The sequence below is a fragment of the Dreissena polymorpha genome, chromosome 5 (assembly GCF_020536995.1).
Source record: "Dreissena polymorpha isolate Duluth1 chromosome 5, UMN_Dpol_1.0, whole genome shotgun sequence".
Lineage (NCBI taxonomy): Eukaryota > Metazoa > Mollusca > Bivalvia > Myida > Dreissenidae > Dreissena > Dreissena polymorpha.
This window is the reverse complement of record NC_068359.1, coordinates 4,840,788-4,864,294: the sequence shown is the minus strand read 5'-3', so window position 1 is coordinate 4,864,294 and position 23,507 is coordinate 4,840,788. Positions and strand designations below refer to the sequence as shown.

The 23,507-nt window shown below is 36.2% G+C and overlaps 1 protein-coding gene across 2 annotated transcripts; it reads left to right on the top strand.

Moving 5' to 3' along the window:
* The first annotated feature begins 837 nt into the window (after positions 1-837).
* On the top strand, positions 838-20,568 carry LOC127832284 (testis-expressed protein 264-like). 2 transcript variants are annotated; one of them, XR_008026761.1, is made up of 4 exons: positions 838-1,105; positions 12,816-13,037; positions 14,202-17,437; positions 17,583-20,568. XR_008026761.1 is itself a non-coding variant. In XM_052357686.1 (3 exons), exons 1-3 carry the CDS (start codon positions 845-847, stop codon positions 14,847-14,849), a joined length of 1,131 nt encoding a protein of 376 aa, XP_052213646.1. In that variant the 5' UTR covers positions 838-844; the 3' UTR covers positions 14,850-20,568. The 2 variants fall into 2 exon arrangements, 1 of the variants encoding a protein (XP_052213646.1); XM_052357686.1 differs by having other exon boundaries at positions 14,202-20,568.
* The last annotated feature ends 2,939 nt before the right edge of the window (positions 20,569-23,507 follow it).

The following is a 23,507-nucleotide window of genomic DNA, read 5'->3' as shown; positions in this document are numbered from 1 at the left end:
CGCGTAATTGTAACAGGGCCACAATTTGTTTCGTTTGAGCATACAGAGAGTAGTCCGGAATTCCTTACACTGAACAGTGCTACATCCTTTGAATTAAGCACATACGCAGGGATGTAGCAAAAATTCAGAGGTTGTATCTCGAATCAGCTTATTTAATATTCGAATATATTCATGCGTGTCTGTTGGCGTTATGTAAAAGTCACTAAGATGAAAACTTGGTAAAACAGCTATGCCTAAAAGCGCATAAGTACTCTATACCTATGTTTATGTCAGCGTTGTTGACACCGTGTGAACTGCTCGGGTAACAAGTAAACCATAAACAGCAATGTTTAAATACTTTTATTCCCCCATATACAAGATACGAAGATTATTGTATATTTTGAATTTGTATATGGTGTCAAAAATCAAACATTTTGTACACGGAACTTTCATTATGAATTTATATTCTTGGTGAGATAGTTATTTGATATAAGAAAAAAATTTCCTTTAATATGATGGTGACTGCAAATTTTCTTTATATTAAGTTCTCATTACCATTTTCATCACACTTTCTATGCTTTCAGAACGTCCAAAAAGCATGTTGTTTTTATTTTGTCTAAGTTATTTCTATGAAATAATAAGGATGATAAAAAGTGCACAAAAAACTGGACCCGTGCGCTATGACACACACTTTATAAAGTTGAATGGCGTGTGTTCATTTCAAACTTGCGATTGATTTTGAAAAATGAATTGCGTGTTAAATTATGCAATAGCGAACATCTTCAGTGCCTTTAGCGCTTTGATACTGTAATGTAACCAACTATGTTTTAATAAAATCTTTGGGTCGATTAAGGAAAGAAGTAAAATGGAGGACATTGGATTGTTAATTTTTGCGATTGTTGTATTATTTTGCATTTTGTGCGCATCAATTGGATATTTGATGTACATTTGCGGGGTAACACAAACAATCGAAGTTGGTGCTGGCGCTCCAGTGATAGGAGAAGTGACGGTAGCCTACAAATTCAGAACCGGGCCCTACAAAGAATGCGGAGAATTGTTCACTGAAACATGCAAGTTCGCCCCTTACTGCAAACAAATTGGGATCTATTATGACGATCCAAAAGTGGTTGGTAGATATTAATAATATTAATGTTAATGTAAATAATTTAGAAATATTTTTGGATTAAAGTGTTGCATTAATTTACAAATTGTCAGTCTGTTAACATTCTTGTCTATTTGCTAGTCCATATCATAAATGTACTCCTAGTTCTGGCTACCATAACTTTAAATATCGCTTTTTATGATTTTTGACTGGCACGATTTTAAAGTTATGGACCAACCCCATTATGAAAGTCAACCAGAAATTCCCGAAAGTTGACAGTAAACAAAGACTGGTCCAAAACTGCTTTTAAGGTTCATGTAAAGTCCCAAAATGACCCCACATAGATGAAATTTTAACATATAAAAATGATCAGTAATACCCAATTAAGTTCATGAAATTTATATATGGTTGCAAGAATCACATTTTTATTCCATATATGTATACAATTAAAAAAAAACACTCACAAATGTTAGTAATAATGTAATTATTAGGAAAAATATTGCAATGTATGGCAAATTCTCAATTTCATTAAAAAAACACAAATGCACCAAATAAAAGTATATGCAAGTTATATGTAAGGTACTCCTAGCATAGAATTGCGTCAATACAGCCCTACAAAGACACTATGCGTATTTCAAAATGAACATGTCAATGCCATGAGTCGCTATTTATAGATTTTGGAAAAATACTAACTTTCCACGCGCATAGCATGCGATCAATAAGAGTTATGATCTTATAAAATAAAATTAATGAAAATATACAGCGATTTTCCTCCTTCTTTATAAAGTACCGGTAAACGGTACTTTCCCAATCGAGCGAAAATTCCCAAATTCCCAATCGGCATCTGAATAAATCCCAATTGGCGTCCGAATTTTTTCTCAAAACGATCGAAAGTTTCGTAACAAAACCCAACTTTCGGCAAGCGAACAAAGACAATCGTATAGTTGTGTGTAACCATGCTCTCTATAATATCGGGTTTTATTATTCAGCGCGTTCAATCAATAGAGTCGTTACTGTTTGCGGTTCTTTTGTCAGGCAGCCAGCGTACTGTTTGACGTCGGTTTGAAACCTTATCGTAGTTTGAAATGCCCTCCAGCACTGCCTCTGTGGAAAGGTTGTTCAGTCTAATGATCAATCTTTGCACGACCAATCGGAACCGTCTATCACAGGACACATTGACAGCTCTAATGATGCTGTGCAGAGAGGGATGCCAGCAACTGAGTGATGATCAAACATCAAATATTGTTGAAATTTTCAAAAAAATGAAAGAGAGAGACATTGCTTTATAAGAGATTAAAACAACTAGTTATTGATTTTGTGTCTTCTATATAATATTTTGTTATTTATATCAACTTTATTACTTTAAGTAATGGTCATTAAGGCATGCCTGCAAATTATTATTTTAATGGGTATGTTCAATTAAGTTTGAACTGTATGATGTATTCAATAAGACCCAAACTTCACGACGCGATTTTCCCAATTTAAGGATTTCACGACTCGATTTTTCCCAATTTTGAGGTTTTCACGACTCAATTTTTCCCAATTGGACTGGTACGGGTACTTTTCCCAATTGGACAAGGAAAATCGCTGATATATCATTTTCATAATATCTCCACAACAATGATACTTACTTGAAACGCACTATTTGAAAAGAATCTTGATATAATTGACTCTCCTCCCGATTTAATTTCATCGGTCGTCCATCTTGGTCAGAAATGTGTATTGATTTGTATTTGCGAATTTGTTAAATATTGCTTATATTAAATATTTACTTTATAACATAACTTGAAATTACCTCATAAACAAATTATACAAATTTTAGAACAAACGGATCGTGAGTAATTTATAAATGATCGATTTTGAAACGAAATATTTTTTGAATATACTTCCGGCAAATAATGGCTACCTGAACAAGTAAACATGAAAAGACAATAACAAATGCAGTTTTGATCGTTGACAAGGTTTTTATAGAAATGTAAGTGTTCAGTTGGTTTAATATGTACGTGTGCCCAACATTTGTATAATTCATTTTTCCGATCCCACAAATATTATGCCTAGATCGTTAATTGAAATATTGTTATGTCGACTTCCTTGAAACGGGATGTTTTATGCCCCACATGTTTAACTAACGTGTATGGAGTTCGAGATGTGACATAAACATGTTGTAATTTGTTTTAAGGAAGCCAATTAGTCGTCGTTCCGAGTCCTATATATTTCGAATGAACAATCAAAGTGTTTGCCTTTTTTAATAATATAGTTTATTTTTTGTAATTGTGTCATTTTGTGACTATAATGAGTACTGCAGGGATTTCAATAGATTTTAAAAACCAGGAGTCAATGACCCCTGGACTGAAATTTTGAGGAGTCAAATTGAAAAATGCTGGGGTCAATTTTGAAGCGCGTTAATTGTGTTTTTGTCTGTATTATTCAATTTTCTAGGATAAAAATATGCCCTAAGAGTAACACAATATCTTAAAAAGTTATACTGCTTTATTAAATAACAATACCATGATACATAACACAACATATTTTAATTAATTGGTACATTAAATATACTTCCTTACAACACATTTAAGTCTTTTAACACATTTAAGTAATTTGAGATATGTACCGGTAGCACCTTTTCATCACATATTAATCGTCATTATATTATCATCATCCCTATGATAGCTTTTCTAACACAACACAATCTAAATGCATGGAACATCTAGTATATCTATTACTGATTATCCAAATACTATACATGTCCGAAATATGTACACTTAGGAGTGCCTTACCTGTAGTAGTTTTACTTTAATAATCCAAATTTTTCTTGTTGTTATCAGGTTTAACAAACCTTATCAAATGTTTGTTAAATCCAGTTAATGCTTTCTCCATTATTGAATCGCCATTACTTGCAATTTGAATCGCCAGCTTTAAATTGAACGCGGGTTGAATGTTAAGTCCGCCATTTACAATGTCGAATGTCATGATGCAGCAATTTAATTCTACTCGGATAATTGATATCTAATCAAGAAAATGTGTTTTCTCAATGTTTGTGTGTAGTATTATTACTTGTTAGTATAAAAAATGAACTGTGATTCCAGTTTATATAAGATGGGTGTTACACGTAATTATCGGTGGATTAACAAACTGACAAAACTCGCTGGACTTACTAGTGGATCTACGTAATTAATAGACCTTTGATCAATTTTGTTTTTACTTTAATTATTTTTGCCGACTTTCTTTAACCGTGCCGTCTGAAAAGTCAGGGATTTCAATAGATTTTAAAAACCAGAAGTCAACTGACCCCTGGACTGAAATTTTGAGGAGTCAAATAGAAAAATGGTGGGGTCAATTTTGAAGCGCGTTAATTGTGTTTTTGTCTGTATTATTCAATTTTTAGGTAAAAATATAATCTAAGAATAACACAATGTCTTAAAAAGTTATACTGCTTTATTAAATAACAATACCATGATACATAACACAACATTTTTTAATGAATTGGTACACTAATTTAAGTATATTTAATAAATATACTTCCTTATAGATATAACACATTTAAGGTAGCGCACCTCTAATGGGCACATATCCAAATATAATCAAAGTAATTATTTTCTTAATCAGCATCATTTCACTGAACTACATGCAAATTTGTAGGTAGGCTTTCCATGCTTTTTAAAAAAATATACCGATTTTTTCAAAACCACCCCCACGCTCGGCTTTTGTCCAGTTTATTTTAACCCCTGGGGTATATAAAAGTTCCATAATTCATTTAAATTTCCAAATATGGGCATGCAGTTGGTGTGTACAGATGCTGTAAAGGTGTTTTAAGTTTAGACAAGATGAAATAAGTATTCTTTTACAGACATTTCTTTTTTACAAATTTTTATCTATGGAAGAGCGCCATGAAATGTAAGTGATTTCAGCCAAGTAAAAATTGGGTCGGTTAAAAACAAAGTGTCATAAAATTCAAAATAGTATCATTTAAGTCATATTTTAAACTTAGTTTTTATAGAAACACTATATACAGCAAAAATACCAAGAAATAGACAGATTTACCGTTTACTTTTTGAAATAAAAATAAAAATGCAACATGCATGGTTCGTATTTTCAACAGCAAATCACCCAATTTCGCCATAACGTTGTTTTAATTTTAATAATTGAAGAATGTGCATAAAAATTGCAACATATTTAACAATAAATATAGCTTATATGCCATATTAAATCAAATTACGTTAGAAAATAAATAAAACGCGCCGCAAAAAAAGTATACGTCGTCGACAGGATTCGAACCTGCGCGGGAATATCCCAAAAGATTTTTAGTCTATTGCCTTAACCACTAGGCTACGGCACCTAATAGTAGGCTCTTCAACCTTCGAAGAAATCGCGGGAAATCATTAGAGGTGCACTACCTTAAGTCTTTTAACACATTTAAATAATTTAAGATACCGGTATGTACCGGTAGCACCTTTTCATCACATATTTATCGTCATTATATTATCATCCCTATGATAGCTTTTCTAACAAAACACAATCTAAATGCATGGAACATCTAGTATATCTATTACTGTTTATCCGAATACTATACATGTCCGAAATATGTACACTTTGGAATGCCTTACCTGTAGTAGTTTTACTTTAATAATCCAAATTTTTCTTGTTGTTATCAGGTTTAACAAACCTTATCAAACGTTTGTTAAATCCAGTTAATGCTTTCTCCATTATTGAATCGCCATTACTTGCAATTTGAATCGCCAGCTTTGAATTGAACGCAGGTTGAATGTTAAGTCCGCCATTTACAATGTCGAAGGTCATGACGCAGCAATTTAATTCTACTCGGATAATTTATATCTTATCGAGAAAATGTGTTTTCTCAATGTTTGTGTGTAGTATTATTACTTGTTATTATAAAAAATGAACTGTGATTCCAGTTTATATAAGTTAGGTGTTACTTGTCATTATCGGTGGATTTACAACTGACAAAACTCGCTGGACTTAGATCTACTATTTGATCTACGTAATTAATAGACCTTTGATCAATATGGTTTTTACTTTAATTAATTTTGCCGACTTTCTTTAACCGTGCCGTCTGAAAAGTCTGCAAAAAACCTGCAATTATCGGATGGTCAATCAATTATCACGTAATCACTGCTGCTAATTACCCAGTTAGTGGGCACGCGCTATTTAGACGGTGACATGTGTATTGGAAGAGATGAGATAAGATAAACAACGCCCGGGGTATTCCCTCGATTATAGACCGAGTTTTAAATACTGAAACATTAATTTTAATTAGGAGCACAGCGGGGTTTATTACTATGGAACTCGAGATGTTAACTGACTGACGCACGGGTCAAATTTTCGATGCGTCAAAATGACGCACAGCAGAAAAAAGGGTTGCGTCAAAAATGAGTCATTTTTAATTTGCTCGCGTCAAAACGCAGGATTCTGCGTCTATTGAAATCCCTGAAAGTCTGCAAAAAATCCTGCAATTATCGGATGGTCAATCAATTATCACGTTATCACTGCTGCTAATTACCCAGTAAGTGGGCACGCACTATTTAGACGGTGACATGTGTATTGGAAGAGATAAGATAAACAACGCCTGGGGTATTCCCTCGATTATAGACCGAGTTTCAAATACTGAAACATTAATTTCAATTAGGAGCACAGCGGGATTTATTATCATGGAACTCGAGATGTTAACTGACTGACGCACGGGTCAAATTTTTGACGCGTCAAAATGACGCACGGCAGAAAAAAGGGTTGCGTCAAAAATGAGTCATTTTTAATTTGCTCGCGTCAAAACGCAGGATTCTGCGTCTATTGAAATCCCTGGTACTGTATTGTGAGTAAATAAGTAAATTTGAAAATGAAGGTTCACTGGTAAGTCCACCATACTTAAAGTAGTTCCCAATTATTGTGTTAACTTTTGACATTTTTTTTATGTTTTTCTTTTGCATATTTTAGGATTGTTGGTGTGTGTTGTGTGGAGTTTTCATTTGTAGTACCTAACATTAAGTGTATACAATATTTTGACCAAAGGAATTTGTTCAATTTAACTCCGTTTGTTATTTTGATAATTTCATGCATGCGCTGTATATTTCTTCAAAAGCAACATTTTGCATCATATTTTTTTTATTAGCATTTTCCAGGGCTCAAGCTAGACTCCAATTTTTGGGAGAAGTCACTTCTCCCTAAGCTGTGGAGAGGGAGAAGTGGGGCAGTGGATCTTTTGCGATCACGGATGGACCATTGTGAACCATGACCTGTTAATGTGTATGAACTAAAGTAATAAAATCATTCCTTTTAATAAATTTATTACTGACAAAAATATAAGCATAAAAACATAAGAAAATAATGTTGAAAAATCAGTTTTATAAGCACTAATTTATCAGTTCATACATATGACACAAGAGCAAAGCATAAAACTCAATATAAACATGTATGTTTGAATTTGAGCACTTCAGCTCAGTACAAAAAGCACTTTTTACTAATAGTACAGCTTGCGGACTTTCAAGGACTTCTCAAGATTTATTTCGGGTAAAAATTACAGACAATAGGAAAATCAGCGTCAGTAAAATTGCGACCCCATCAAATTTATTTCTGAGTCTGTGACGCATTAATATTATTTAACATGTTAATTATACATGTATTAAACAAACCCGATATTAAAGTAGATAAAATAGTATTAATAATCTAATAAAACACTGCCGTTATTTACGATATATGCGTTTAGGAATTTTGTAAACACGGGCGTCCGCCATAATAATTTCGGCACATCGGAACTCAACTTGCGTAAAACACTTGCTCAATTAACCGTTAAACTCCACCTCCGTTCACACGATTAGTTCGGTATGTTGATTGCTAGACAAAATTTTGTCGGCGAGAAATTTGTCGCATTATTGCTTCAGACAGGAAGCGACTATCCTTTGATGACGTCAAACTGTCAATTCACACGGAGTGCAAATTTTCCGAAGACTTTAACCGACTCTTTGTTTACAATTCAATAAAAAAACAAACACTTGCTAACATTGAACATTGGATTAAATCAACGAGTTTGCATGACAAACATTACCGCAACAACGCAGGAATTGATCTACCTAGATTTTTTTCGACACATTTAAATCACTCTTTCATAGCCGCGTCATGCAAAAATGGGTTTTATGCGTTTAGGCCAGTATCTTAAAGTATTATATTCGATATGTGTTCGTGTGTCGGATGAACGAATCTGCACTAAAACTAAATTTACGATAGACACCTATAAACAAAGCATATACTGCTATATGCGCATAATATCACTCCAAGCGTTTCGGCCAGCGTATCTTAAAGTATTATATTCGATATTTCACATTACTGCCCCAGCCCTCTAAGCCGAGAGGAACTGTCTTTTTTTTATTAAGGATCGGAGTTAGTGTTCGTGTGTCGTATGAACGAATCTGCACTAAAACTAAATTTACATAGTACATGATCAGTTGTCAAACGAAAGTACGCTTGATATTAAATGCATTATTTTTCTCTCTCCGGGATATTGTTTTAGTATGTTGATGCTGCATTAACAAATATAAGTGTACATGAAGTGATAACACCAAAAATAAAAACCAGTTGCGATAGACACCTATAAACATATATTTTGTGTTAACAGTCCGAGTTCTCGATTCAGAATTATCATGACCAAGATAATGAGTATAAAGAATCGTCATAACTGGGGACATACGTTAATTGTTCGCACTTTTTGTCGGCATCAACTCATCTTTTCCCGTCCTGGACCATTTTAAGCCATCTACTACTCGCGAAAAGCAACTTTTCACGGTTTGAAAAACGGACAGTACGGTCGAGGAGCATAAAATATACATACCTGTCTACCAAGAACAGATACCAATTAATACATAGAGACCGACATTCTTTTAATCAACATTTTTTTGGGGACATTGAATGCGATAATTGTCATCAATTAACAAAGTGTCTAGCGCGGTGTCGGCATGTTTTCTATTAGCCGAAATGGAGTTTGTAACCCACGCTCTGATTAGTCAGGAGAGAACCCTGCCAAATAACTGTATGACGAGCGCTGTGAATGGTTGCTTATCAATTTTCAATAGGTAATTTACTACGCCGGGGGCGGAGTTTCGTCGATTTGGTCAGTTGATTGACGTCGGCGTGTATTCGGTAATAAACAGAAGCAACTTTGATAGCGCTGCGGATATGATAATTGCCAGATTTTAGGGCGAAGTGGTTATCGCCGGTGCTTTTGATCAGGGCGATTACAGGGAAGCCGCGGCGTAATCGCCCGAGTCGCCCAGTTGCGTGAGCCCTGTTTTCTTATATGTTCTACAAGTGTTTACGGGGCTATTGGCTTATAAATTGAATTTATTGCCATAATATTTATTGAAGTATTCCTATGTGAAGAATACGCCTTTTTACACTTTACATGAACCTTAAATGCAGTTATTGGCCCAAATAAACCACTTGATCGGAAAGATTGACATTTTTCACATTTAACTGATATATTCTTTCACAAAATACTATCTTAAACATTTAAAATTGATCTTTTCTGCTCTAACATCAGCGATTTTTTTCCTTCTTTATAAAGAACCGGTGAACGGCAATTTTCCAATAACGAAAAAACTACAAATATCTAAAAATTCCCAATTTAAGGTAAAAAAAAATATAAATAATTTTTATTTTTTGGAAAATGCAACATTTTGTTAGTTTCCCTATGCATCGCTATGGTTTGAACCTAGGTACATATAACATTGACAGCTTGAAAACACTTAGTTATCAATTTTAAAGTATTTGGGAGCGTAAAATCAAATACACCAATTTCCCAATTTGAGGGTTTCACGACACGATTTTTCCCAATTTTCAGGCTTTCACGACTCAATTTTTAACCAGGTTTTCCGAAGGAAAAAACTGGTTATTAGATTGGCGAATGCGGGCGGGCTGGCGGGCTGGCGGGCTGGCTGGCTGGCTGGCGGGCTGGCGGGCTGGCGGAATAAGCTTGTCCGGGCCATAACTATGTCGTTCATTGTCAGATTTTAAAATCATTTGGCACATTTGTTCACCATCATTGGACGGTGTGTCGCGCGAAATAATTACGTCGATATCTCCAAGGTCAAGGTCACACTTTGAGTTCAAAGGTCAAAAATGGCCATAAATGAGCTTGTCCGAGCCATAACTATGTCGTTCATCATCAGATTTTAAAATCATTTGGCACATTTGTTCACCATCATTGGACGGTGTGTCGCGCGAAATAATTACGTCGATATCTCCAAGGTCAAGGTCACACTTTGAGTTCAAAGGTCAAAAATGGCCATAAATGAGCTTGTCCTGGCCATAACTATGTCATTCATTGTGAGATTTTAAAATCATTTGGCACATTTGTTCACCATCATGGGACGGTGTGTCCCACGAAAGATTCACGTCAATATCTCCAATGTCAAGGTCGCCACGACTAAAAATAGATTTAAAAAAAAAAAAAAAACTTACAAAGGGGGTTAATTTTTTTTGGTCATTTCAAAAGTTCAGTTTGAGTTTTCTCCCTTTATCAGATTTTTTTTTCACAATGAAAACCTGGTTTTGTGACAATTTTGTCCCTTGTTCCCAATTGGACCGGTACGGGTACTTTTCCCAATTGGACAAAAAAATCGCTGAACATATCGAGAAAAACAGCGATGCGACAGACATTCTCGAAATGCGAATCTCACGAGATTTCACGCTCATACATGTATGACGTTATTTCTATTTTTAAAAACATACCATGTGCTCAAGTGTTTTCATATTCAGAATGACGTTTCCAGGTATTTAAAATAATTCTTGCTTGTTTTGTAAACAAATTTTTGTGTAAATACAAACTCAAAGTAAAAAATATATTTAAAATTACCTGATTCACTTTGAAATCAGTCTTTTAATCCACCAGACATAAGTTGTTAATCACAAATACATGTAATAGATTTAAGAAAACAAAAGTAATGTTTACAATTTCAGCAAAAAATGTCAAGGTTGATCCGAAAGTATTCAAATGAAAATTGCACATGACAAAGCGACAATGGCGTCAAAATTGTGAATTTCAGGCTGATGAGAGTTATTTTCATCTATTGTAAGATGCATTTGACATATTGAACATTTCTATATGCCCTGATGCAGTAATTTATATTCATTCAGTAGAAATGTATCCAAGAAAATGATCTGTCTTTGATTTAAAGCGTGACATAAATATGTTACAACTCTGGTTGACTTTCTATATGGGGTTCGCTTCAGCGTACAGGTCTGTCAATACTATAATATATAAACTGTACGCTGAAGTTTCTTTAGCTAACCTTCTCCCAGAGCCTTTGATAATTTTTGCTACGGCGGCTCTGGGAGTCCATATGCACCCCTTCTTAAACACAATCGCAAATCTATGAACAGATTTCGTGCGCATCACTAAACAGACGTTGTTCGTTACCAATTAAGGTAAGCAATGAATAAACTTCATAAAATCATTAAATACCTGAATGGCAGCCTACGGACGTTATCCTTAGCATGCAACCTTAAAAACACGACGATATTTCAACACACTAGTCTATTATTGCTGTCATTTTCATTTTGAAATTTCGTACAGTGTAAATATTCAACAACTCAAAACATCGTTATCGACTTAGGGGGTACATCAAATATCACAATGTGGAAATTGTTGGTGTTATGCGACCTAACCGATAGCGACACTTTTTGTAGGCAACATAACAACAGTTCCCAGTTTGTATTATGTACAAAATTTCTCATAATATTGGCCCTTCTGATTGGTTGCTAATGGTTGTTACTATGCACATGTGCTTGATCTAAAAACTAGTTATACATGGAAAACAAAACTCTTGCTTATGTTGTTCTTACAGATACTTTTACATTTTTTTTCACAAAAAGCAGGCTATAAACCATTTGATATACCCACTTATAAACCAGGGCTTTGACCCGAGCTTGCGGGTTTTGACTCTTAAAAATTACAGAAGACCCTTGTTTGACTCGTGAGAAAATTAAGTCATGCGTCACATTTGACCCGGGGTAATATACTGACTTGCGTCAACAAGATCAAAAGTTGTTAAGACTAAACGATAATTGGCTTGGGGCGGAGTATTTCTTTTGGTAGACGCTAACTGTTATCGCCTGTTTCCAATCATTGAAGCACAAGTTTACCCAGTAGGCAGAGTTTGGCCCATTGAGTAATGACCAATTAAAACACTGCTGGTTCGATGACGCGTGTATCAACGTTCCATTATTTATCATAGCGTTTGTTTTCAGCTGTTGTTTGTTATCAGCTGTTTGCGGAAAAGACATGTATTAAACCCACCAAAACAGAATGGACTCTCCTGCAATTTTAATAATATCCAATACATGTATATAATAATAATATCCATATCCACAAAACACTAAAGCATTTTTTGAGAAATACTTCCACAATATGTCAGAGTGTATTTCCAAAGCTGTATACACCCAACTGGGTCTGACTATACTGGGGGACATATTGTTTTTGCCCTGTCTGCTTGTTGTTTTTTTTTGCGTAAAACTTTAACACTGGCCATAACTTTTGCAATAATGAAGATAGCAACTTGATATTTGGAATGCATGTGTATCTCATGGAGCTGCACATTTTGAGTGGTGAAAGGTCAAGGTCATCCTTCAAGGTCAAATGTCAAATATATTGGGGGACATAGTGTTTCACAAACACATCTTGTTTTATCATATTATATGAAGCAATAAAAATTCAATCTTCTATTGACAGATACCGAAAGAGAAACTTCGCTACTGTGTTGGAGCAATTCTCAGTGAAGAGGGTGTCAAAGTTGAAAAAGAGCTTGTTAATACCATGACAGCTGAGGGATTCAAAGTGATCAAACTTCCAAAAGTTGCTCATTGTGTAAAGACATCCTTCCCATACATAAATGTGATGTCCATAATGATTGCGGTGTGGAGAGTGTACCCCAAATTGTCACAGTATATCAAGGTATCTTCTGACATTCAATTGTTTTAATCCTTACCCTCTAAAAACAAAGTGAAAATTGCTTTATGCAACCAGCATAAAACCAGAACAGCCTGTGAGGGACTCGCAGACTGTTCTGGTCATATGCTGTTTGCTTATCATCGCTATCTTAAGGTTGGCAATGAAGCCTTGAAATCTTGAATCTGTTAAAAAAAGTCTTAAATTGAACTTGAGTTTTTTAGCTCATGCTTTTGTGGTCCCCTTTTGTCCGGCTTGCGTCAGCATTTGCCTTGTTAACACACTTTAAGCCACATTTAATGTCCGATCTTCATGAAATTTGGTCAGAAGATTTGTGCCAATGAAATCTTCGACGAGTTCGAAATTGAATTTGGTTGGTTGAAAAACATGGCCACCAGGGGGCGGGTATTTTTCCTTAGATGGCTATAGTAAAACCTTGTTAACACACTAGAGGCTACATTTATCGTCCAATCTTCATGAAACTTGGCCAGAAGATCTGTCCCAATGATATCTTGGTCGAGTTCAAAAATGGTTCCAGTTGGTTAAAAAACATGGCCGCCAGGTAGCGGGGCATTTTTCCTTATAATGGCTATAGTTAAAACTTGTTAACACTTGTAAAGTCACATTGATTGTCCAATCTTTAAGAAACTTGGTCAGAACATTTGTTCAAATGATGTCTTGGGCTGCACAGAACAGGTCAGTTCCTTTGTATCAGGCCCTCTTGTTTATAACTTAAAAAGAATGCACTTCTGTAATAAAAAAGAGTCTTGATAATAATTGTAAATGTTTATTTTGAAGAAAACTTGAACAGTAGATGATGGCCATCTTGAGACATGAGGCCCCAGAATTACACCTGTCAGGTTCTCAGGTTTTTAGCAATTGCGTGTCTCAGATGAAGAGTGTCAGCCCCAAATGAGCACTGAAACTGAACATTTAACTGAAAAGGCATTTGAAAGAACATTTAAAATGGGTTTGTGCATTAAGTGCCAAGCAATTAAAAGACCCAAAGTCTCAATTGGAAAAATTTCACCACTCAACATAGTTACATTTTCAATATTTTATGGCTTTTGACGATAACTAGTCCCAGCTATTGGGATTGTACCAGTATTTTTTGTCCATTTGGCAAAAATAATGGTTATATGTTAAACAGTTATAATTGATTTATTTCAGGAGCATGCACTGTGTGCATACCCAATGATAGAAATCTACGAGAAGAACTTCATTCAGTTCATGGCACCCCTGTCCCAGCAAGATGACTTCTTTGTTCCTGAAGCCAATGAAAACATTCCTGAAGAGTATTCAGAGAACCAGGCCGACATATCACGTGACGAGTCGATGTTGGATTGGACGCGTGATGATGTCTCGCGGTCCAGCCGGGATTCCTCTGCTTCTTCATTCAGTCGCAGTTATGTGAGCAGTCGTTATGAGACGGATGACTTAACTGATGATGAATCTGAGGACGAAGGTGGGCCAAGTGTTCAGGACGATGAGGTGAGCTCCACCGTTGACGTGCGTGCATCAAAGGCATGCACAAATCTTCTTGAGGATGCAGAGAAGCAAGCAAAACTTGTCACTGAGGAAGAGATTCTCATGACGGACGATAAGGATGATCTTAAGCTGAGCGCCGATGATTCCCTCAACATTAACAATGATTCTGGGGTCTGCTCTGGTCGCACTTCTGCTAGCCCCAATGAGTCGACCAACATGGGCCATGTATCGGCTGCTGCTGAAGCTGATGGCAATGAATCTTCTTCATCTTTCGAGGAAATCCATGTGGACAGTGTCAATGAGGCCATGTCTCTTTCCACTGAGGCTTAGGTTGTTTTGTTGATGTGATTGTTGTTAAGGGTATTATTTCACATGTTTTCTGTTAACCACATGTAAATGAATCTGAACGTTAAATCTGTTTTGTTTTAAACCTTGTAAATGTACACACACATTTCTTTTAGTGTGTCAGAACAAAGTATTTTTTCCTAAACATCACAAACATTTTAAAGAACAATTAAAATTGTTAAGCTATCACTATTTCATACAAGTAGTAAAAGGGTGCTAATAGCATCAAGAAACCTATGAGGCAGGCTGTCTTATGTGCTTACATAGATTTGGGCTTTAGCAATAACTGCTTTTTATGCCCCCCCCCGATCGATAGATCGGGTGTATATTGTTTTTGGCCTGTCTGTCTGTCTTTCTTTCTGTCTGTCATTCTGTCCCAAAACTTTAACCTTACAGTAAAGTTTTGCAATAACTTTTGATATATTGAACATAGCAACTTCATATTTGGCATGCATGTGTATCTCATGGAGCTGCACATTTTGAGTGGTGAAAGGTCAAGGTCAAAATCATCCCTCAAGGTCAAAGGTAAAAAAAAAACACACCAAAACTTTGCCCTACAGTAAAGTTTTGCAATAACTTTTGAAATATTGAACATAGCAACTTCATATTTGGGGGGCATGTGTATCTCATGGAGCTGCACATTTTCAGTGGTGAAAGGTCAAGGTCAAGGTTATCCTTCAAGGTCAAAGGTAAAAAAAAAGCGGCGCATTAGGGGGACATTGTGTTTCTGACAAACACATCTCTTGTTTTGTGATAAATCTGAAATTCAAATACATCACACATATATAGTTCTCATGAGCTGTGATTTGCTATTGCAAGGGTTAAGCGCATATGTATCAATATTGTATACCAGATTGTTTAAATGGTGTATTGTGTTTTTGTATAAACTTTAAAATGTAAAGGTGTAACAGTTATGGAAATGGATGTATTGTAAAATGTTTGTTATATTTAACATAGAGGTTGTAATTTATATGTAAATAAAAAATGTAACTTTAAATAATTTCAGCATACATGGTTAGTAAAACAATATTTTAAATTCCCTGTGCAAGTTTTTCACAGAACTCCTTACAGAAATATTAATTATAATGGTACTTGAGTTTAATTTTCAGTCAAATATGGATTTTGTGTTTAATATTTAGTGTTCATCAATCTGAATCACTTCCCCAAATGTATGCATAAAGTCTTTCACATTCCATAATGTTAATTCAGGTAATTTATAGAGTCCTTCTAAATGTGAGACCAGTACATGTTCAAATGTTACCATGTTACTTTATTGTATTACCTAGTAAAACCTGTTAGCACTATACAAGTAAACTTCTAAACTGGTTACCAGTGAATTGCTATCAATTCACTTGTTTATTGTTGGGTGGTACATGAACATGCATATCGTTGTTAGAAAATTTGTTACGATGAAAAGTATATGAAGTTCTAGATAGCATTGTTGTGTTTGTAAGTTGCAAGTTAAATGATTGTTTAACCCACTTTTTTATGATCACATTGGAATGTAAAACACAAAAAGGTAGTGTATATTTAAAAGGCCTTGAAAAGAAAACGTTTTTTGTTCAATTTTGTTAACACTTGTTTTGCTTTGTTCTTCACAATGTAATACTGCTGACCTGACCACATTGCAGTTGAGATTAGATGTATTGTGTTCATTATTGCATGCCAGCCATTTTTGGGACTTTTCGTTTTATATAATACTGAACATAATTTTTGCAAATACTCATTCAAAATGGTTAAAAATGCTTCGTAAACCTTGCCGTTTCAGTCTAAAATTAGTTTGTGTTTTGTCATTTACCTTGGATATCAACGCATTTAATAAAATGTACTGTTCAATGCATGACATTTCTTAGAGAACATGTTGTTGATTTTGTGAATTGTTTGGGGTCAGTTTATAAATAATTCTAATTGAACAACAATTTATGTGAATTTCTGTGGCAAAATATATTATTTATTGCTTTGAAGAATATTTCATATAATAATTGAAATATATTTGAATGAGACTGATACACATGTATATGTACATGTATGGTTTGGCAATAGTGAGAAAATATGCGTACAGTGAAACACAGTTGTTTGTGGTATAACATTGTGCACATTTATGTTTCAAATACCTGATTATCCCCACGTTTTTCGGAGAAAAAGTCGGGATATTGTGGTGATGTGCGTCTGTCCGTTGGTCTGTCCGTCCTGGCCACCTGCTCCTCCTACACTATTAGCACTAGAACCTTGAAACTTACAAACATGGTAGCTATGAGCATATGTGCGACGGTGACAGTGACGGAATTTTGATCTGACCCCTGGGTCAAAAGTTATGGGGGTTGGGGCGGGCCGGGTCAGAGATTTTCACTAATTTTTTTAATGTTATTATGCCCCCCTTCGAAGAAGAGGGGGTATATTGCTTTGCTCATGTCGGTCTGTCGGTCGGTCTGTCGGTCGGTCCGTCCACCAGGTGGTTGTCAGACGATAACTCAAGAACGCTTGGGCCTAGGATCATGAAACTTCATAGGTACATTGATCATGACTCGCAGATGACCCCTATTGATTTTGAGGTCACTAGGTCAAAGGTCAAGGTCACGGTGGCCAGAAATAGTAAAATGGTTTTTGAATGATTACTCAAGAACGCATACGCCTAGGATCATGAAACTTTATGGGTAGATTGATCATGACTTGCAGATGACCCCTATTGATTTTGAGGTCACTAGGTCAAAGGTCAAGGTCATGGTGACCCGAAATAGTAAAATGGTTTCCGGATGATAACTCAAGAACGCATACGCCTAGGATAATGAAACTTCATGGGTAGATTGATCATGACTCGCAGATGACCCCTTTTGATTTTGAGGTCACTAGGTCAAAGGTCAAGGTCACGGTGACCCGAAATAGTAAAATGGTTTTCAGATGATAACTCAAGAACGCATACGCCTAGTTTCATGAAACTTCATAGGTAGATTGATCATGACTTGCAGACTACCCCTATTGATTTTGAGGTCACAAGGTCAAAGGTCAAGGTCACGGTGACCCGAAATAGTAAAATGATTTTCGAATGATAACTCAAGAACGCTTTTGCCTAGGATCATGACACTTCATTGATCGTGACCCGCAGATGACCCCTATTGATTTTCAGGTCACTAGGTCAAAGGTCAAGGTCACAGTGACAAAAATCGTATTCACACAATGGCTGTCCACAACGGACAGCCCATATGGGGGGCATGCATGTTTTACAAACAGCCCTTGTTTCTTCATTTCTACACAGATTCACTTCAAATTGATACTGAACCTCTCTTATGACAATACGGTCAATCTCAGCTATGCATGGCCCCATTACCAACCCTGGGGCGCCCCGCCAACATAGGCCACGCCCACCCAAAATTGCCTTTTACTATAATTTCTTCATTTCTACACCGAATCACTTCAAATTGATACTGAACCTCTCTTATGACAATACAGTTAATCTCAACTATGCATGGCCCCATTACCAACCCTGGGGCGCCCCACCCACATAGGCCACACCCACCCAAAATTTCCTTTTACTGTAATTTCTTAATTTCTACACCAATTCACTTCAAATTGATACTGAACCTCTTTTGTGACAATACAGTCAATCTCAACTATGTATGGCCCCATAACCAACCCTGGGGCGCCCCGCCCATAATAGGCCACACCCACCCAAAATTGTCTTTTACTATAATTTCTTCATTTCTACACCGATTAACTTCTAATTGGTACTGAACTTCTCTTATGACAATATGGTCAATCTCAACTATGCATGGCCCCATTACCAACCCTGGGGCGCCCCAGGGCCAAACATGCGGCGTGGGGATACGCGTCAGCCTCTGCCGCGCCATTTCTAGTATTAGACTTAAATCTTATCTATAGTAATGGCAATATATTTTATAAACAATACTGCCATTTGTGATGTAGTTTAAAACAAAATTGCAGTTTTCTGTTTAAATGTATTGCAATATTTTGTCGGTTCTATGTTTGGAAATTTAAAGGCTATATGGACAATGTCAAATTATTGAAAGGTAATAATTAGTTGTAAGTGCTATTGAATTTCATTCATAAAAAATGCAATATTGTTTTAACCTTACTTGTAAAATTTTAATAAATAAACTAGTGCAAAACTAATGAATGTATGTAAAGAAGCATCACTTAATATTGTAATTCTTTATTGCAGTGAATAGCACTGTTATCATTGTGATGTAAAATATATGTGAAGTCATTTTACAGCTTAACTGAACCAAGTATAGGGGCCATTAATTCACTAATAAGTTGTGTGTTAAATTTTCTGCATGTAATCATAAAAAAATTATAGGGAAAAAGGACATAGTACAGGTGTAGTAAGACCTACGAAAGTGAAAAAAAATAATATCACTGACTTAAAATATTATCAATATACTTTCCAACATTATCATGTTCTTCTATTTTACTAGATTCAGTCACAAAAACTAATTCCTAAAAACAGATATTTTTATTATCCCCACGCTTTTTGAAAAGCGTGCTGATAATATTGTTGTTATCTCCGCCGTTTGTCGGTCTGTCCGTCCTGGCCACTATCTCCTCCTACACTATAAGCACTAGAACCTTGAAACTAACACACATGGTAGCTATGAGCATATGTGCGACCCTGCACTATTTGGAATTTTTATCTGACCACTGGGTCAAAAGTTATGGATGTTGGGGTGGGGCCGGGGCAGAGATTTTCACTCATTTTTTAATTTTATTTTCTTTAACATTGGCCATAAATTTGCAATATTGAAGATAGCAACTTGATATTTGGCATGCATGTGTATCTCATGGAGCTGAAATGAAGATAGCAACTTTATATTTGGCATGCATGTGTATCTCGTGGAGCTGCACATTTTGAGTGGTGAAAGGTCAAGGTTAAGGCCATCCTTCAAGGTCAAAGGTCAAAAAAATCAAATACAAGGGAAGTAATAAGCTTTAAAGGGAGGTAATTAATGAACCTGCCAAGTGATTTTTTTAAAAATAAATCAAAGCGGCGCAGTAGAGGGCATTGTGTTTCTGACAAACACATCTCTAGTTTTATGTTATTTTCATTTACTTCTTCATTTCTACACCCATTTACTTCCAATTGATACTGAACCCCTCTTATGACAATACGGTGAATTTCAACTATGCATGGCCCCATTACCAACCCTGGTGCGCCCCCTGGGTCAAACATGCGGCGTGTGGATGCACGTTGGCCTCTGCCACACCATTTCTAGTTTTGACTGCATTTGAAGATAAATGTATTCGTGCTAAAAAGTCAGTGTCAGGTAAATGTTTGTGAGCTATAATTTAGTTTTTTATTGTACAGAAGTGTGTGTCTATTTCCCCAGAGTGCATTTGCCAAGTCTTTGGCTATAACCAACCACAATTTGCTATTCTGCCTGTAGTGTAGTGTTGATCTGTTATAGATGTCATCACGATTGTTATATGTTCTCACATAAGCAGGAATCACAGTTATATCCATTTATCATTAGTTGTATATATTTATTATTTGTTATTTACCGTTGTTGAAGGAATTCTTATATCCATCAGATTTATATGTGGAGCATTACATTTTATATTCATTATTTTTCATGTATTCAGGTTTGTTGTTTGTTGTTGTTTCTGCAAGGATAACATTGAGCATCCATGTTGATTATTGCAAATAGCTGCTTGCTTACTTTATAAACAATAAAGGAAACTGCAACTATAAGCTTTTGTTCTTCATTTTAGTCTTCAAGTTTGTGTTGGTAGCTAGTGTTTGACAGATGAGAAAGATTGCAGGTATGATAATCCTAAGACAGATTGACCACGCTGAACACGCTGATTACAATGAGCTTCATGATGACAATATCAACGTTGATATATACATGTAACTATTCTGTATTGGGCATGCAACTAAGCCTAGTACAAACACTATAGTGGGGGACATAATGTTTTTGCCCTGTTTGTTGGTTTGCATCAAACTTTAACATTTGCCATAACTTTTGCAATATTGAAGATAGCAACTTGATATTTGGCATGCATGTGTATCTCATGGAGCTGCACATTTTAAGTGGTGAAAGGTCAATGCCATCATTCAAGGTCAAAGGTCAAATATATGGGGACATAGTGTTTCACAAACACATATTGTTCTATTCAGTAAGAAACGATAGGATACCATTTCATATTCGTCTTAATATTGCGCCAAGAACACGACTCCTATAATGAGTAAAAAAAAAGAACTGTGTATGCATATTGTAATTCAGATGATTGCTATATATGATTACGTCTTGTTATTTGGAAATAATAGAATAATGCCCAGACTATTAAAATGCAATCAATAGCAGATCAGAGACCAAGTGTTGACACTATGGCATTACAGCACCTTCACCTAAGGTCTCTTATTCAAGGTCGAGCTACGCAATTCACACAGACCTAATACCCGTACTTAGAACACACTGGAGCTGCACATTGGGCGCTATAATGACCTAGGAACATCAAGGACAAAAAGGGAGTCCTCACTCTTGGCTTTAAACAGCATTACAGCTGCATGTTTTCGTGTGGCGTTTACCAGTTGAAACAGACGCTCTGTCTGCGTTTTCACAATATTCAACAAAGACATATGCATATATTGTTCGAAGAAATCTCCAAAATAAAAAAAAAACACTACACATAGGACATGTTGAGTTTCAGCGAGGTCTTGGATGGCAGATAGGGAAGACGAGAAAATCCCTTGCAATTGATTTAGTTCATTATTACAATTAACTTGAAGTTGTTTAATTGTAATAATCTTATCATTAGTCGAAGAATTTAGTTTACACAAGTAAGTGCATTTGCTTATCCATACTTTGAATTTCAAACAAATTAAATCTGTTTTTCTATTACCATTATTACTCAAAGTTTTCGGACACTGAACATTAAGGTAAACAATATTTCAAAAATACAGGTGTTCGGAAATTTGACGTTTTGACCTCATGGGTGGCACCAGCAGTGAACTTCAAGATCTCACCAAAAGACTCTATGAAAGAGCATGGGTATACGGGATGGAGGTAAGCACAGAGAAGTGGAGAATCATGGTGAACATCACGACCAACACAAGCGCAGGCATCACCATGTACGGCGAGTCGATCGAATAAGTGACCCGCTTCAAGTACTTGGGCCCAACCCTGTCCAAGGTACCAGTACCGCTGAGGTCCGAATAATAATTACCATGGCGACAGCGGCGATGACCAGACATAGCAGGTTGTTGACAAGCAGTTCCATCAGCTTCGCCACCAAGTAAAGACTCTACAAGTCCCTCGTAGTCTCCGTCCTACTCTACGGCTGCGAGACCTTGACCCTTCACCGAACACAGGATCCAGGCATTCGAACATAAATGCCTTCGAAGACTCTCCCACATCTCCTTAACGGAGCACAAGACCAGCGAGTACGTCCGGAATATGACTGCAACAGTTGATGATCCACAAGAGCCATTACTGACGACCGTCAAATGACGAATGCAGGCTTAAATTGGTTTGGACACGTCACCAGGAACGACTCTCTGTGCAAGACTGTTCTCCAGGGCACGCTAGAGGTCGTTCGGCGTCGAGGCCGTCAGAAGAAATGCTGGATGGACATTATAAAAGAGTGGACATCCCTTCCCACCCACACCGTTTGGGCCCCCCAGTCAAAATTTTCTGGGTACGGCCCTGAATCGTTTAATTATCCAGCCACACATGTGTGACGTACGCGGTCAGTCTGGCTGAAAATCTTTCCTGCAGGGTAGGCCAGAATAGGCTACCAACATGTGCCATTTTGCTATTAATAACACAGTGTGACTTCTATCGAAAAGTATCGTGGTTTCATGTTCCTTAACAAGACGCAATGAGATTTTTATAGACCCGCGTTATGCTAAAATGGGACCTATGCCATATGCTGCCATCGTAGCTCCAGTCCAGCTTGTACATCTGCGCAGTCTAAGCATGATATCACGAAACATTACTTGTTTCTTTTAATAGCAGAAAGCAACGCTACTAGCCAGACTGCGCAAGTGCGCATGCTGGGCTTAAGCTACGCTAGCAGCATGTGCCATAAGACCAATTTTCGCATGACGCGAATGTTACAGTATCATTTGAATGTGTGTAAATATAACTGCGTCTTAATAAAACATCAAATGTTTCGATGACGAAGATATAATGTCATAATACGCCACTTGAGGACACATATGATGTGATCACTATAGAAGTAAAATGTGTATATATACGATCACTATTATGGACTTTAATATACGTGCACTTTATGACAAACATTTCATGCGGTTGATCATGAAAAGAACACAACACTTCTTTAACATCTGTTTTTCTTTTACTGATTTAAAAAGTCAAATTTCTACCTTTATTTCAACGTAAGCATGTACGCCGAATATCTTTTTAAAGGATGCTTTTTGTTTTGGCTTAAAACGGCTCAATCCGAACATTTAGAGTGTCCGAAAATTTATAGTAATTATTCACGGTAAATCTTACTTTTTATACACCGCTGTATTATTTATTTTTATTATAGATGCGTGTGTGTGTGCGGACTTGGAGCCTCTTTCTGTCTGTCAGATTTTTTCTTTTTTTTTCTCTCTTGTTTATATAAGGCCAGATACACGATTGTATGTTTTATATTGAGAAAATATTCTCCTTTTAACAG

Excerpts from the sequence above, each read along its gene's own strand:
- LOC127832284 (XM_052357686.1), top strand. The coding sequence starts at position 845 with ATGGAGGACATTGGATTGTTAATTTTTGCGATTGTTGTATTATTTTGC. Across the intron at positions 1,106-12,815 it reads ATTATGACGATCCAAAAGTG|ATACCGAAAGAGAAACTTCG; the intron begins GTTGGTAGATAT and ends TTCTATTGACAG. Across the intron at positions 13,038-14,201 it reads AATTGTCACAGTATATCAAG|GAGCATGCACTGTGTGCATA; the intron begins GTATCTTCTGAC and ends GATTTATTTCAG.